The sequence below is a fragment of the Cydia fagiglandana genome, chromosome 13, assembly GCF_963556715.1.
Source record: "Cydia fagiglandana chromosome 13, ilCydFagi1.1, whole genome shotgun sequence".
NCBI lineage: Eukaryota > Metazoa > Arthropoda > Insecta > Lepidoptera > Tortricidae > Cydia > Cydia fagiglandana.
Window position 1 is genome coordinate 3,362,695 of NC_085944.1, and position 12,471 is coordinate 3,375,165.

Here is a 12,471-nt window from a genome sequence, read left to right on the forward strand (position 1 = left end):
ATGTGTTTATGCATTGCGAATTTATTTTATGTACGTGTATCCTGTCCTTGTTTTACATCACTACTTACTAGATTGTTGTAAGCTGTAGTGATTGTTTCCATTTCAATTAGAAATTCTTCATCCGTTTCTTCGATTTGGATTTGTTGTTTAAATAGTTTCTCTTTTTTTGCCATTTTATAATATTCTGTTATTTTATGATATTTGTCTTCACTGGTTCACCTCGATCCAATGTATTTTCTGGTCCCAAATATTTGTATTCTGGTAGCACTAGTCCGCTTGATCCGCTTGGTTGCTTGTCGTCCGGCTTCGGTGGCTTGTCCGCCATAATGCCTTTCCCTTTGTGCACGCACGTCTTATATACGCACGCTTATCTACCCCCACTCTGCCTCCCGCGGAAGTCTTCACCACACCTTGGGTTGTAGGTTGCAGTTGTGTTGTGTTGGTTTGGTATGATTCATCTGCCGGATGTCTTCACCACACCTTGGGTTTAAGGTTTGGGTTGTGTTGTGTTGGTTGTGGTGATGATATATAGTTATGACGTTGTGTTGATATTATTATTGATTTATGTGACGTAATATCTTTGTATATGGTTTGGGTTAGGTTAGGTGTGTTTGGGTGTGGTCCCACTACTCCAATTTGAGGCGAAGCCGAAAATTGTTAATAAAGACGCCACGTGTATTTTTTGACTCAGTTAAACAACGTTGCTACTTTGAAATAAAATTGAAAATTTAACAAATCTTTTTAATTCAAGAAGTAGCAAAAATGGAGGGTACGGGCGGGAAAAGAATGAATGAAAGAATGAAATTAAAAAAAAAAACTTGTCTATGGTTCACTTATTTGTCAGAGATGACATTTAAAATAAGGTTGGCAACACTGTATTCCATTCAATATTTTTTAAGTGGTCATTACACGAAGTATCGTAAAATCGCCAAAAAAAGATACTGCGTGTATGCACAAATTCTTTTTTGGGGAATAGACTAAAGACTTGTCTTGACAACTATAAGGTAGGGTTTTAAAGGTGTGTGCACGACCCTTTAAATGACAAATAAAAGTACGGGAGTAGAAAAAAATATAAAAAGACATTTTTATTCTTGTAGTCGTTTTCGACATCCGATATCCGATCGGGCAACGCAAAAACGCTCTAAGTTGGTTGAAATAATTGAATATTTAATTTTCAGTAAAGACACGTCATCGCCGAAGCACGGTAAAGAAGATCCGGACAACAAGCCCCACGTGGGCGGGAACACTTGGGCGGGCGGCACGGGCGGCCGCGACACGGCCGGGCTGGGCGGCAAGGGCGGGCCGTACCGGCTAGACAAGGGACATGATGTGCATCAGGTAAAGACACATCATCACCGAAGCACGGTAAAGAGGATCCGGACAACAAGCCCCACGTGGGCGGGAACACTTGGGCGGGCGGCACGGGCGGCCGCGACACGGCCGGGCTGGGCGGCAAGGGCGGGCCGTACCGGCTAGACAAGGGACACGACGTGCATCAGGTAAAATCTCTCTCTTTGGTCGGTCCCTCATGTCTGAGGATCGTGGTCAGTATCAGGGTTGCATCTGGAGCGGATGATCTGTCTCCACCGGTTTCTGTCCAACGCGTCTCTGACGACCGTGTAGAAAGCAGAGGATGACGAGTCTTTAACTTGATCGGTCCATCTTATTAGTGAACGACCGCGTGATCTCCTGCCTTCGGTGTGTCCAATCACTATCAGTTTTTCCAAACTTTCGTCACCTCGCGCACTGTGTGTCCGAAATATGATAGTATACGCTGTTGGCATATGGTGGATAGACGAGTTTTCACTCGGAGCTGGGTTAGGATTGATGCATTAGTACGTCTCGCCGTCCAAGGTATTCGCAACATTCGTCTCCAGCACCACATCTCAAATGCATCAATCCTTTTTCTCTCTCTGGCCAGGATAGTCCACGTTTCCACTCCATACAGGAAGATAGGGAATACTAGTGCTCGTATCAATCTGATCTTGGTTTTGATATCAATTCCCCTTTTCTTCCAAATGTTATTTAAACGGGTCATAGCATCCTTTGCCATCCCGATTCGCCTTATTCAGGTAAAATACTACAACATAAATTCTAGACACTGGTTAAGAGCCACTGGGCTGGTTTGAGGTCTTGTATTTAGTTATACAATTCAACATTTGTGTCAACAACCCTATTACTGCAATGCTGAGCCGAACGGAGCCGAGAATGCTCTAAAGTAAAAGTATCGCCTCACTATTATACTTTCTGGTGTTCTGAAAAAGCCCGTTTATTTTTAGGGTTCCGTACCCAAAGGGTAAAACGGGACCCTATTACTAAGACTTCGCTGTCCGTCCGTCCGTCCGTCTGTCTGTCACCAGGCTGTATCTCACGAACCGTGATAGCTAGACAGTTGAAATTTTCACAGATGATGTATGTCTGTTGCCGCTATAACAACAAATACTAAAAACAGAATAAAATAAAGATTTTAATGGGGCTCCCATACAACAAACGTGATTTTTGACCAAAGTTAAGCAACGTCGGGAGTGGTCATCAGTACTTGGATGGGTGACCGTATTTTTTGCTTTTTTTTTGTTATTTTTTTTGCATTATGGTACGGAACCCTTCGTGCGCGAGTCCGGCTCGCACTTGCCCGGTTTTTTCTTTTAGATAATTACCTAATGTACATTTCCAGCTATCAGACGCGGAAAAAGACGACGTTCCGGAACACGTGAAGCAGGCGGCTCGCGAGATGAACAGGAAGGCCTTCGAGGAGCGGCTGAAGGAGATCAACATCAGCGAATATGACGCCAAGTTGTATGAGCAGTTCTACAAGGCTGTGCAGCCACAGGTAAATCTATTAAATAAACAGTCAGTCTAGTAAACCAACACAATCCTGATAGTGTTGTACACAAAATACTATTCACAAAAGTCGCCCTGCATACCTCCAGACGCAAAGAATCTTTGCTTGCCGCGCTGAACGGCGATGGACAACCTCTGCATCAGGAAATATCCAACAGGGTTATGACCACTCTCCCGCAAGCGTTTCGAATACATCATAATCATAATTGCAGCCATGTATCATAATAAAGTTACTTATTAATGCTAATAGATTGCGTTTTAGTACAGCCTAAACTTTGTTTCCCCGATGGTTTCAGGTGTAAGTTACAACCAAAAATTAGGCTAATACATAGTTTTCAGGCTTAAAAAAATCATCATCATCACATAAACTTGTTTTTACAGATTGGCGCTCTCCGCGGAGTGTTAGCAGAGCTGCAGGCGAAGAAGAAAGAGCGTCAGTGGAGCCGGCACCAGACCAGCGGGGAACTAGACGATGGAAAAATCATAGAAGGTATATACATACATACATATAATCACGCCTATTTCTCGGAGGGGTAGGCAGAGACCACGGATTTCCACTTGCTACGATCCTGACATACCTCTTTCGCTTCCTTCACTTTCATTGAAGGTAGGACTGTAGAAATTGCTGAGCCAATATCACGAGCGTTTTTGGTGATATGCAAACGTCGGACTATAGCGGGTAGCAGTTTGAGGGCAAGGTAAGGTTTACAAAAAAATCTTAACTTACGAGTATTATAATGTACCTACACTACATACTAGACTACATCTACACTACATCTACATTATAATGTACCTAGTATTTGTAACATAGTTAATTAAATTAATTACCCGTTATCATTTATTCATCTTTAATGTGTAAATACTCTTTGAAGTGATGACTGATAGCCCACTGAAGTGGCCACATAAAAAACAAATAAATAAATAGCTGACATGCGTCATTATGACTGTTGTTCATGAATGTAAATTAAATCAAATATAACACAGACTATTCAATCTTATTTTTATTTAAAATTTAAAGGATATAAAAAAAATAAACACCTAACTAACGTACAGCCTTAGAGCCGTGTTCATAGAACTTGACATGCCCAGTTAACTCATTTGTTTTGTTCCTTTCTCACAGCTGCAATTGGCTGAGTGATGGATAAAGCCAAACGAACTTTTTCGCCATTTTGACTTATGTGTAGTCCAAGTTTATAAATAACGTAGTTAGTTGCTATGATATTTGGAATTTCACATTATAAATACTAGGTACCAAATACTAAGTACAAATGCTCGAAAGTGAATTGATTGATTTGCGAACCTTACCTATCATTCTGACATGCCACGAAAATGCCCACTGGAGTCCGACGTATGGTGATATGTCTTTTACATTTTCATGAAATTTCTGGTTGTTTGCTGGCAACCAAAGCTTACTTATTTGATGGTAAGCTGTTAGCCAAGACCATAGATCAATTCCAAATTCAAAGGTCACATGCCCGTTGACGACTCTTGAAAGTCCTATAAAAGAATTTTTTTTTTTCGAAGCACTCCTTAATGGTCATAGTGTAAACGAACCCTTTACTGTGTCGGAGACCTGTACTAACTAAAGAACTGTAATTATCATCATAATGTTAAATTGGCACAAGCACTGGTAGTGTTACTTATTTACGAAATAGACTGCCATATATTATCTGACTAGGATTAGTCCGGTTTCTTTACAATGTTTTCTTGCTTATGCTAGACTGCTAGAACTATATAGTTAGGAGACAGGATTGTTATTCATACTAAAATGCACCTTAACTATTATACAATGATTATGCAGGCCTAACAGGTGAGCGCGCCATCTATCGGCGGCGCACGGAACAGGAGCCCCCGCCGGGCGCTCCGCCAGAAAAGCCGAAACGTCTACGGCTGGTTTTAGATGTCTCTGGAAGCATGTACAGGTAAATTACTAGCAGCTAAGATGTAAACCGGTGCGGTTACCGGATAATATACGGAGGCACCAATTACATTGAGGCCATAACCCCATCTCTTTTACTCTTGATAGGTGTTGACAAGGGTAAAGGAGATACGTAGCATTATGTACTTATGTACGTATGTATAATAATAATAAATTCTTTATTTACGACCATCGAGGATCATTTGTGTTAGTAATATAAATAGTGTTATCCTAGTGTTAGAACTACATAACTATCCTTAAAATAACTATATTCATTTATTTCTGCGTGCGTGTATCAAGCAGCAGTTATTCAAGTACAGACAATCGATTCTGCCTGCCAACATTCTCAGAATGCTGTTGGAGCTGGCCCTCACTCTGCGCCCAAGGGATGTAGCTCGCTTGCGCATGGTGGTGTAGAAGCAGTCTACTCGCGCCTGCGCGAACATCCCCGATGCACTACAGAATTTGGGCACTCTGAAAGCGTTGTTATATTGAACACGCAGAGCGCTGTACCGTTTATGAGTATAATCAGCCCACAGGTTGCTTATGTAGAAAGTCGTACAGTAAGCCCTAAAAAGGGTGACTTTTACATCTTTGGAGCAGTGAGCAAACCTGCGGGCTATCATATTAGCTCTCACGGACAACGCTCTGCGTTCGCGTTCGATATCTATGTCGTCCTTAAGGTCAGAGGTTACCATGTGTCCCAAATATTTAAACTGATCCACTATTCGTAGCGGATGGCTATTTAGTTTGACACTTGGAAACTTGGGTGTAGCTTTGCCTCTGACCTTAAAGACAACGCATTCGCTTTTGTTCACATTGTACAACAAACCGTGGCTAGATGCGTATTTTTCACATATAGTAATTAGCTTAGCCAATCCGCAGGCCGAGGCACTCAGTAACACCATATCGTCGGCGTAGCTCAGATTATTTACGCAAACTCCATCGATATGGCAGCCGATACGGGTGTTACTGAGCTCCTCTATCAGTGCGTTAATATAGAGATTGAATAGCCTCGGTGAGGTTAACCCGCCTTGCCGTACACCACATTCCAGGCCATATGGCTGTGAAAAGGATCCCGACCATCTGACGACATTAACCTGGTATATACACACTTTATTTAACACAAGACAGGTTAAATTACAATGGAACAAAAAATATATATAATGTACAAAGGCAAACTTATCCCTATAAGGGATCTCTTCCAGTCAACCATTATGATCTCAGTCGCCAGTTTTGCTAAGCCTAAAAAGTAAAAACTTTCACTCTTGAAAAATAATTTATTACAGTGGCATAAAATATATCTTAAAGCCTATTATTTTTTAAATGCCTAAAAGACCGGACGGTTATTTAAACAAATCTGAAACAATACACATAATACCCATGGAGTTTACTTTCAGATTCAATTCGTACGACGGTCGTCTAGAACGTTCCATGGAGGCCGTAGTACTTCTAACCGAGGCCATGAAGGGCTACGAGACGCGCATCAGATATGATATCTACGCGCACTCTGGCGAAGAAAAAGCGCTGGAGTTAGTTAGAGTAGACCGTCCACCTGAGAACGAGAAACAGCGCTTGCAGGTATATGTTTTTTCCACATGGAAACCGTAGTGCTCCTAACCGAGGCTATGAAGGGATACGAGACGCGCATCAGATACGACATCTACGCGCACTCTGGTGAAGAAAAAGCGTTGGAGTTAGTCAGAGGAGACCGTCCGCCTGGGAACGAGAAACAGCGATTGCAGGTATATGTTTTTCCATGGAAACCGTAGTGTTCCTATCCGAGGCCATGAAGAGCTACGAGATGACGCGCATCATATATGACATCTAAGCGCACTCTGGCGAAGAAAAAGCATTGGAGCTAGTTAGAGTAGACCGTCCACTTGAGAACGAGAAACAGCGCTTGCAGGTATATGTTTTTTTCCACATGGAAACCGTAGTGCTCCTAACTGAGGCCATGAAGGGCTACGAGACGCGCATTAGATACGATATCTATGCGCACTCTGGCGAAGAACAAGCGCTGGAGTTGGTCAGAGTAGACCGTCCACCTGAGAACGAGAAACAGCGTTGCAGGTATATGTTTTTCCATGGAAACCGTAGTGTTCCTATCCGAGGCCATGAAGAGCTATGAGACGTGCATCAGATATGATAATTATCTACGCGAACTCTGGTGAAGAAAAAGCACTGGAGCTAGTCAGGGCTCGCCTGAGAACGAGAAACAGCATTTGCAGGTATATGTTTTTTTTCCATGGACACCGTAGTGCTCTTAACTGAGGCCATGATGACGAGACGCCTATCCGATTCAATATCTACGCGCACTCTGGCGAAGAAAGAGCACTGGAGCTAGTATATGGTTTGTCTGAGTATACAGCCCGCCTGAGACCGAGAAACAGCTATTGCAGGCATATGGTTTTTAGTCTTCGTGCTGAGAACGAGAAGCAGTGTTGCAGGTATATGATTTGCCAGAGTTTACCGCCCTCTAGAGAAGGAGGAACAGCGCTTGCAGGCATATGGGTTTTTAGTTTCTGTGCTGAGCTGAGAAATAGAAACAGTGCTTATAGGTATATGGTTTTAGAGTTACCGCTGGCCTGAGCACGAGTAGCAGCAATTGCAGGTATATGTTTTCGTGGTCTTCATATACCTAGACTAATAAATAAATCGCAGATCTCTCAAAAGCAACAAAACCTTTGTATAAAAAGCGTTCTAAAACAACCCTTACTCCACAGATCATAAGGACGATGCACGCGCACGCGCAGTTCTGCTGGTCGGGCGACAACACCCTGCCCGGAGCGCAGCACGCCATAACCACACTTGCGGCTGAGAATAATGAGGAGGATTCCGTTGTGCTCATACTTTCGGACGCTAATTTGAGGAGGTGAGATTTATTGTCCAGGTTTTTAGGGTTCCCTAGCCACAAAGGCGAAACGGAAGCTTTATAAATTTGTCATATCCGTCTGTCTGTGTTTCTTTATGTCACAGACATTTTACCCGAAAACTATAAGCTATTGAAATATACGTGTATATTGTGAGCCGCTACTGACCCAGTATAGAAACTAAAAATACTTATGTATTACATATATAAAAACCGGACAAGTGCGAGTCGGACTCGCCCACCGAGGGTTTCGTACTTTTTAGAATTTGTTGTAGTAGCGGCAACAGAAATGCATCATCTGCGAAAATTTCAACTGTTTAGCTATCACGGTTCATGAGATATAGCCTGGTAACAGACATGCGCAAATACAGAATGCTTTTTGGAATTAAGTCCGCCTTTTGTACGATAAGTTTTCTTATGTGCAATAAGGTTTTAATAAATAAATAAATGCAGACAGACGGACTGTGGAGTCTTAGTAATAGGGTCCCATTTACCCTTTGGGTACGGAACCCCAAAAACATAATCCACAGATCAGATCGATTTTTTTGGGTTCCTGACAGTTGAAATGATTTATAATATGCAGGTTTATAACCGCATTTGCATTTGGTTTAATTTCTTGTGTTGCAGATACGGCATTCCGCCCGAGCACTTGGGCGCCATTTTGATGTCGGAGCCAACAGTGCAGGCGCATGTTATTTTCATCGGCAGTCTCGGCGACGAGGCAAACTCGTAAGTAAATAATTGTCAACATAACAGAGTCACAGAATAAGTAATAGTATTATCATATTTATCATACAGAACGGCCAAGCACCGCCCCGCCCCGACTCGCATTACCTCGCCCCGCGACTGGCCGCGACATGAATCTGGCGGACTTCTGGCGTCCTCTCAGTAAAGCGACTTCCCCACACATACACAATGACGCGAGTACAGACGTGCCGCGCACACATATAAACGCAAATTTTTGATGTATGGCATGTCCGCCCTGTGACAGAGTTCCGAAATGTGCCTCTTTATTACTCTTACGTAATCGAGCGAGAGGCAGATAACGACATTTAGAAACTAGATTGAAACTTCTTTAGCAACATTTTACTTGGATGATCTTAGTAACTGTTTCATTCGTACATGGATATGTTTCAACCTTAATATTAAGGCATTACGGTCGACATCTATCCATGCACTTTTGAACGCCACTGTACATGCCACCAGCATAATAAACCTTACTATTTCAGGCTTTTGCGCAAGCTGCCAGTAGGCCACGCCCACGTATGCATGGACGTCGCCTCGTTACCACATATCATGCAGCAGATATTCGCCGCCTCGCTATTGGACAACACCGAATAATAGATATACCTAATAAAATATCACCAAAATTTGCCCTGTATGATGGTCGATCGTCTACGTGACAGCGTGATAAAACGGTGTCTGTCACTTTCTATCCCGCGGTAAAAGTGACAGTTATTTTATACGTGGATAAAACCATACATAATACGGGTGAAGAGTAAAAGTACAGGTTAAGAGCAAAATGGGACTGTTTTAGCCAATCTACACGTTGTCGCCCTGTATTGTGCTAGTAGCTTTCCTCTACAAAGCGGGATAACGCTGGAATCGGCTACGAGCGTAGCACTACGAAAACGTTGGCAGTGAACGCTTTAAGATACCTAAACGTAGAAGGTACCTAACTTGAAAAAATGCTACCTCACTGTAAACCATATTTACATAATATACATAAACTAAGTAAAAGTAAATAGTGTAACTAAGCTATGTTGTAATTGTATATTTTGTTATCATTTATAATGTTATTAATGTTTTATAATTATGTGACGTTATTAAATCATATTTATTTAAAAATGCTTTTTCATTATTATTTTTTTTCAAAACAGTTTCTGAAAGTATTTAAGTATGTATGCAATAATTAATATTAGGTACCTTACCTACTTGTTTTTTGCCACAAATGAGCCACAAGTATACCTAAATCAATCTTGAAAACAAAGGTTACTTCGTCAAGAGTTATCATCGTGAGTTTATTGCGGCTCTCGCGCGTGAGTTGTGTTGCCACCACGCGACAAGCCGCCAAGTCGCGCCGATCTGTCTCTTATCGCGCCTGCCACGGCCAGGTGTGCTAGAGGTGCTGATGTTGATGTAACTCAAGGTGCCCTGTCAAAACCGAATGAAGCTTTATTATTACTACATAACAAGATCTCTCGTCATTGGACAGTAGAGCCAATCTGTCCACACGGCTCTTTTTGTAGTGTTTTAGACCAATCGAAGCGCACATAAAAAAGGATCACGGGCTATGATTGGCTAGTTACCTGCAGCGCTTCAGGAGCACTTTTGCGGCAAAAACCACGAAAGCTTTGCAACCCATTTCTTAATAGGTAAGTAGGTACATAATAAGGACCGTGCGCGTTGGAAGGTCTGCCACCTTGTGGCCTGAATCGGAAACATATATGTGCACATGTAACATTGCCAAAGCAAGTGCTACAATCTACCGTTCTCGTCAGTACGTTTGTGCATAGTAGGTTCTGCCATCTTATGGGCTACATCGAAAGCATATACTCGTACGACACATTACGCCGAAAATCTGACGGCTCCTATGCTGCCCCCTATAGTTCATGCACGGGGCCTGGCTCGAGTAGGTACGGTCACCTGCAATAATAATTATACTCTCCGAAGGCCGCAAAAATATGTGACACGCTCTTTCTTATAGCTCTACAAAATACGATCGTGTCAGATATTTTTGCTGCCTTCGTGGAGTAACATATTATTTCTCAAAAATGGACGTCAAAGTCGACTTTGCCGTTTAAAAAATAGGTCGCGAAGCGCGGAGTTTATGGTCAGTCAAAAATTAAAAAGTTAAAAACATTGCAGTTTCGATTTTAGGACTGCAATGTTGCATACAAATTCCATTATTTGTCGAGTTCCAAACTTTTTAAAAGTTGAAATGGCCATATCAAATGAAGGCGCAGGCCCATTAAACAGTCAAACAGATGATTAGTACCGCGACTATTTAGCTGTCTCAAATAGGTTGGCGTATTTTCGGCAGAAAAATACACTTCTATTTTTTTATTAAAAAAAATAAAATGTCGGCAAGGGCTTTGTTCTGTGAAAATATATACGTAAGAATGTTGCTTTTGTAAAATATTTCTATGATATTTATATTTCTTGCACCATTTTTGAGAAAAGCACTATATATGACTCGGCTGGAAGTCTACTTGCTGGCTTCGGATTCAATTAAACGGACTCCCAAGGTCGTCCGTTTAAAACGAATCCTCAGCCTGCAAGTAGCTACTTCCGAGCCTCGACAATAATGTACTATTGCAGGTGACTGTACCGGATATATACAACCAGGCCGATTCGAACGTGCACTGATATCACATCAGAATGACATCTAACTGATGTCATTCTGTTTTCGTGCATTTCGCTCGTACTCGTGCATGAGAGGAGGCCTAAGGGCCTTTCTTTTTTTTTTTTACTCGGGGGTAAATGCATTTAGGCATCTCACCCCCAAGGGGGAGGGGGTGGTATGTGGGACTCGCTCCTCCCATAACTCCCTCTGCTAAGCAGAGGGAGGGGAAGAGAATACCCACTAACATCCCCTGCGGCGTTGCCCGCTTTACCGTTATTGGGGGACGCCACGGGTTCGCAGACCATTCCACCGTGTCGTCCCCCCGAGGCCTAAGGGCCTACCGCGAACCACGTTCGACGTGTTACCTCCCTGTCACACTTAGGTACAAATTTACAAGTGCAACAGAGAGGCAACACGTCGAACGTGGTTCGCGGTAGGCCCTCTGTGCGTGAGCGCAAGCGCAACCCATATTACTTACTATTTAACCTAAAAAAACACGTCATGCGGCCACCCAGCCCGTGACATAATACCAAAGATACAAAATGTTTTAACTTACTGGCGGCACGACCGGCTCACATACTTTTTGGTTCCATTCTTTTAAGATCCATAACCTATATATATAGGTAGGTACCTTTGCGCGCCTGCACGGCCTGGGTTATAACCGCGGAAAATCGAAGTTCCCAAATTGCGTGCATCTTTCTCTGTCACTCTAATTACGACTTTATTGGAGTAAAAGAGAAAGATTTCCGCAAATTGCGAATTTCGGTTTTAGCGGTAGTCCCTTGCCCTCATGCAAAATGAATGAAAGTTAAAGTTCGAAAGCCGGTCTGGCCTTGAGGCGTTGTCTCGCTAAAAACTTGCTAAAAACAAACCACTAAAGCATTATCTGTTTGCATTCGTTGAGTGTTTTTTTTCTTACAAGTGTTTAAAGTGGTGCAAATAGTCTTGCAGTTGCAGTGGTTTAATAAAAATAAATAATTTGTGCAGTTTTCAAGCAAATCTTAACCAATAAGGTCTTATTGCCTTGGGGAGACATTTTTAAACCGCCCTTTTACACAGAAAATTAAAGTTATGTGATTTAATCCGACGGTAAACAGTGATACAAATAATTGTATTAAATACCGTAAAACGGGGTGAGTAGGTTTCGCGGGGGGAGTTAGATTCGAATCCAGAATTTCATATTTGAGTACCTACTTTAATTTTTGGGCTTAGGTTGCTCTCAAAGTAATTGGATTATATTTTTAGACATAGTTTTTCTTCTTTTCGCAACACTAAGCTGCCAAATCATACAATTTTGAAACACAAATTCACTGTCAAAGTTGATGCTCGAGATCGGCGGATTTTTAGTTGAATTTAACTTTGTTTTTAAGTGATGTTTACCAAAGTAAGTGTTCATCCACCTTTCGGATATCGTTTATATACTTACATGGCATATTGGAAACAGAAAAACTTAAGTTATATTTTCTTTATTTATAATGGTTTTAACATAGAAAA

The 12,471-nt window shown here is 42.0% G+C and overlaps 1 protein-coding gene across 1 annotated transcript in view; it reads left to right on the top strand.

Annotated features, from left to right (window-relative positions):
- The window catches only part of LOC134670023 (von Willebrand factor A domain-containing protein 8), an 87,083-nt gene extending 77,616 nt beyond the window's left edge, over nucleotides 1-9,467 (top strand). The window contains exons 14-21 of the mRNA XM_063527691.1: nucleotides 1,179-1,338; nucleotides 2,675-2,830; nucleotides 3,223-3,331; nucleotides 4,643-4,763; nucleotides 6,160-6,340; nucleotides 7,486-7,634; nucleotides 8,259-8,360; nucleotides 8,861-9,467. Coding sequence (XP_063383761.1) covers nucleotides 1,179-1,338; nucleotides 2,675-2,830; nucleotides 3,223-3,331; nucleotides 4,643-4,763; nucleotides 6,160-6,340; nucleotides 7,486-7,634; nucleotides 8,259-8,360; nucleotides 8,861-8,972 — 1,090 coding nt within the window. The 3' untranslated portion in view covers nucleotides 8,973-9,467. The remainder of the gene's footprint in view (nucleotides 1-1,178; nucleotides 1,339-2,674; nucleotides 2,831-3,222; nucleotides 3,332-4,642; nucleotides 4,764-6,159; nucleotides 6,341-7,485; nucleotides 7,635-8,258; nucleotides 8,361-8,860) is intronic.
- Nucleotides 9,468-12,471: the final 3,004 nt, after the last annotated feature.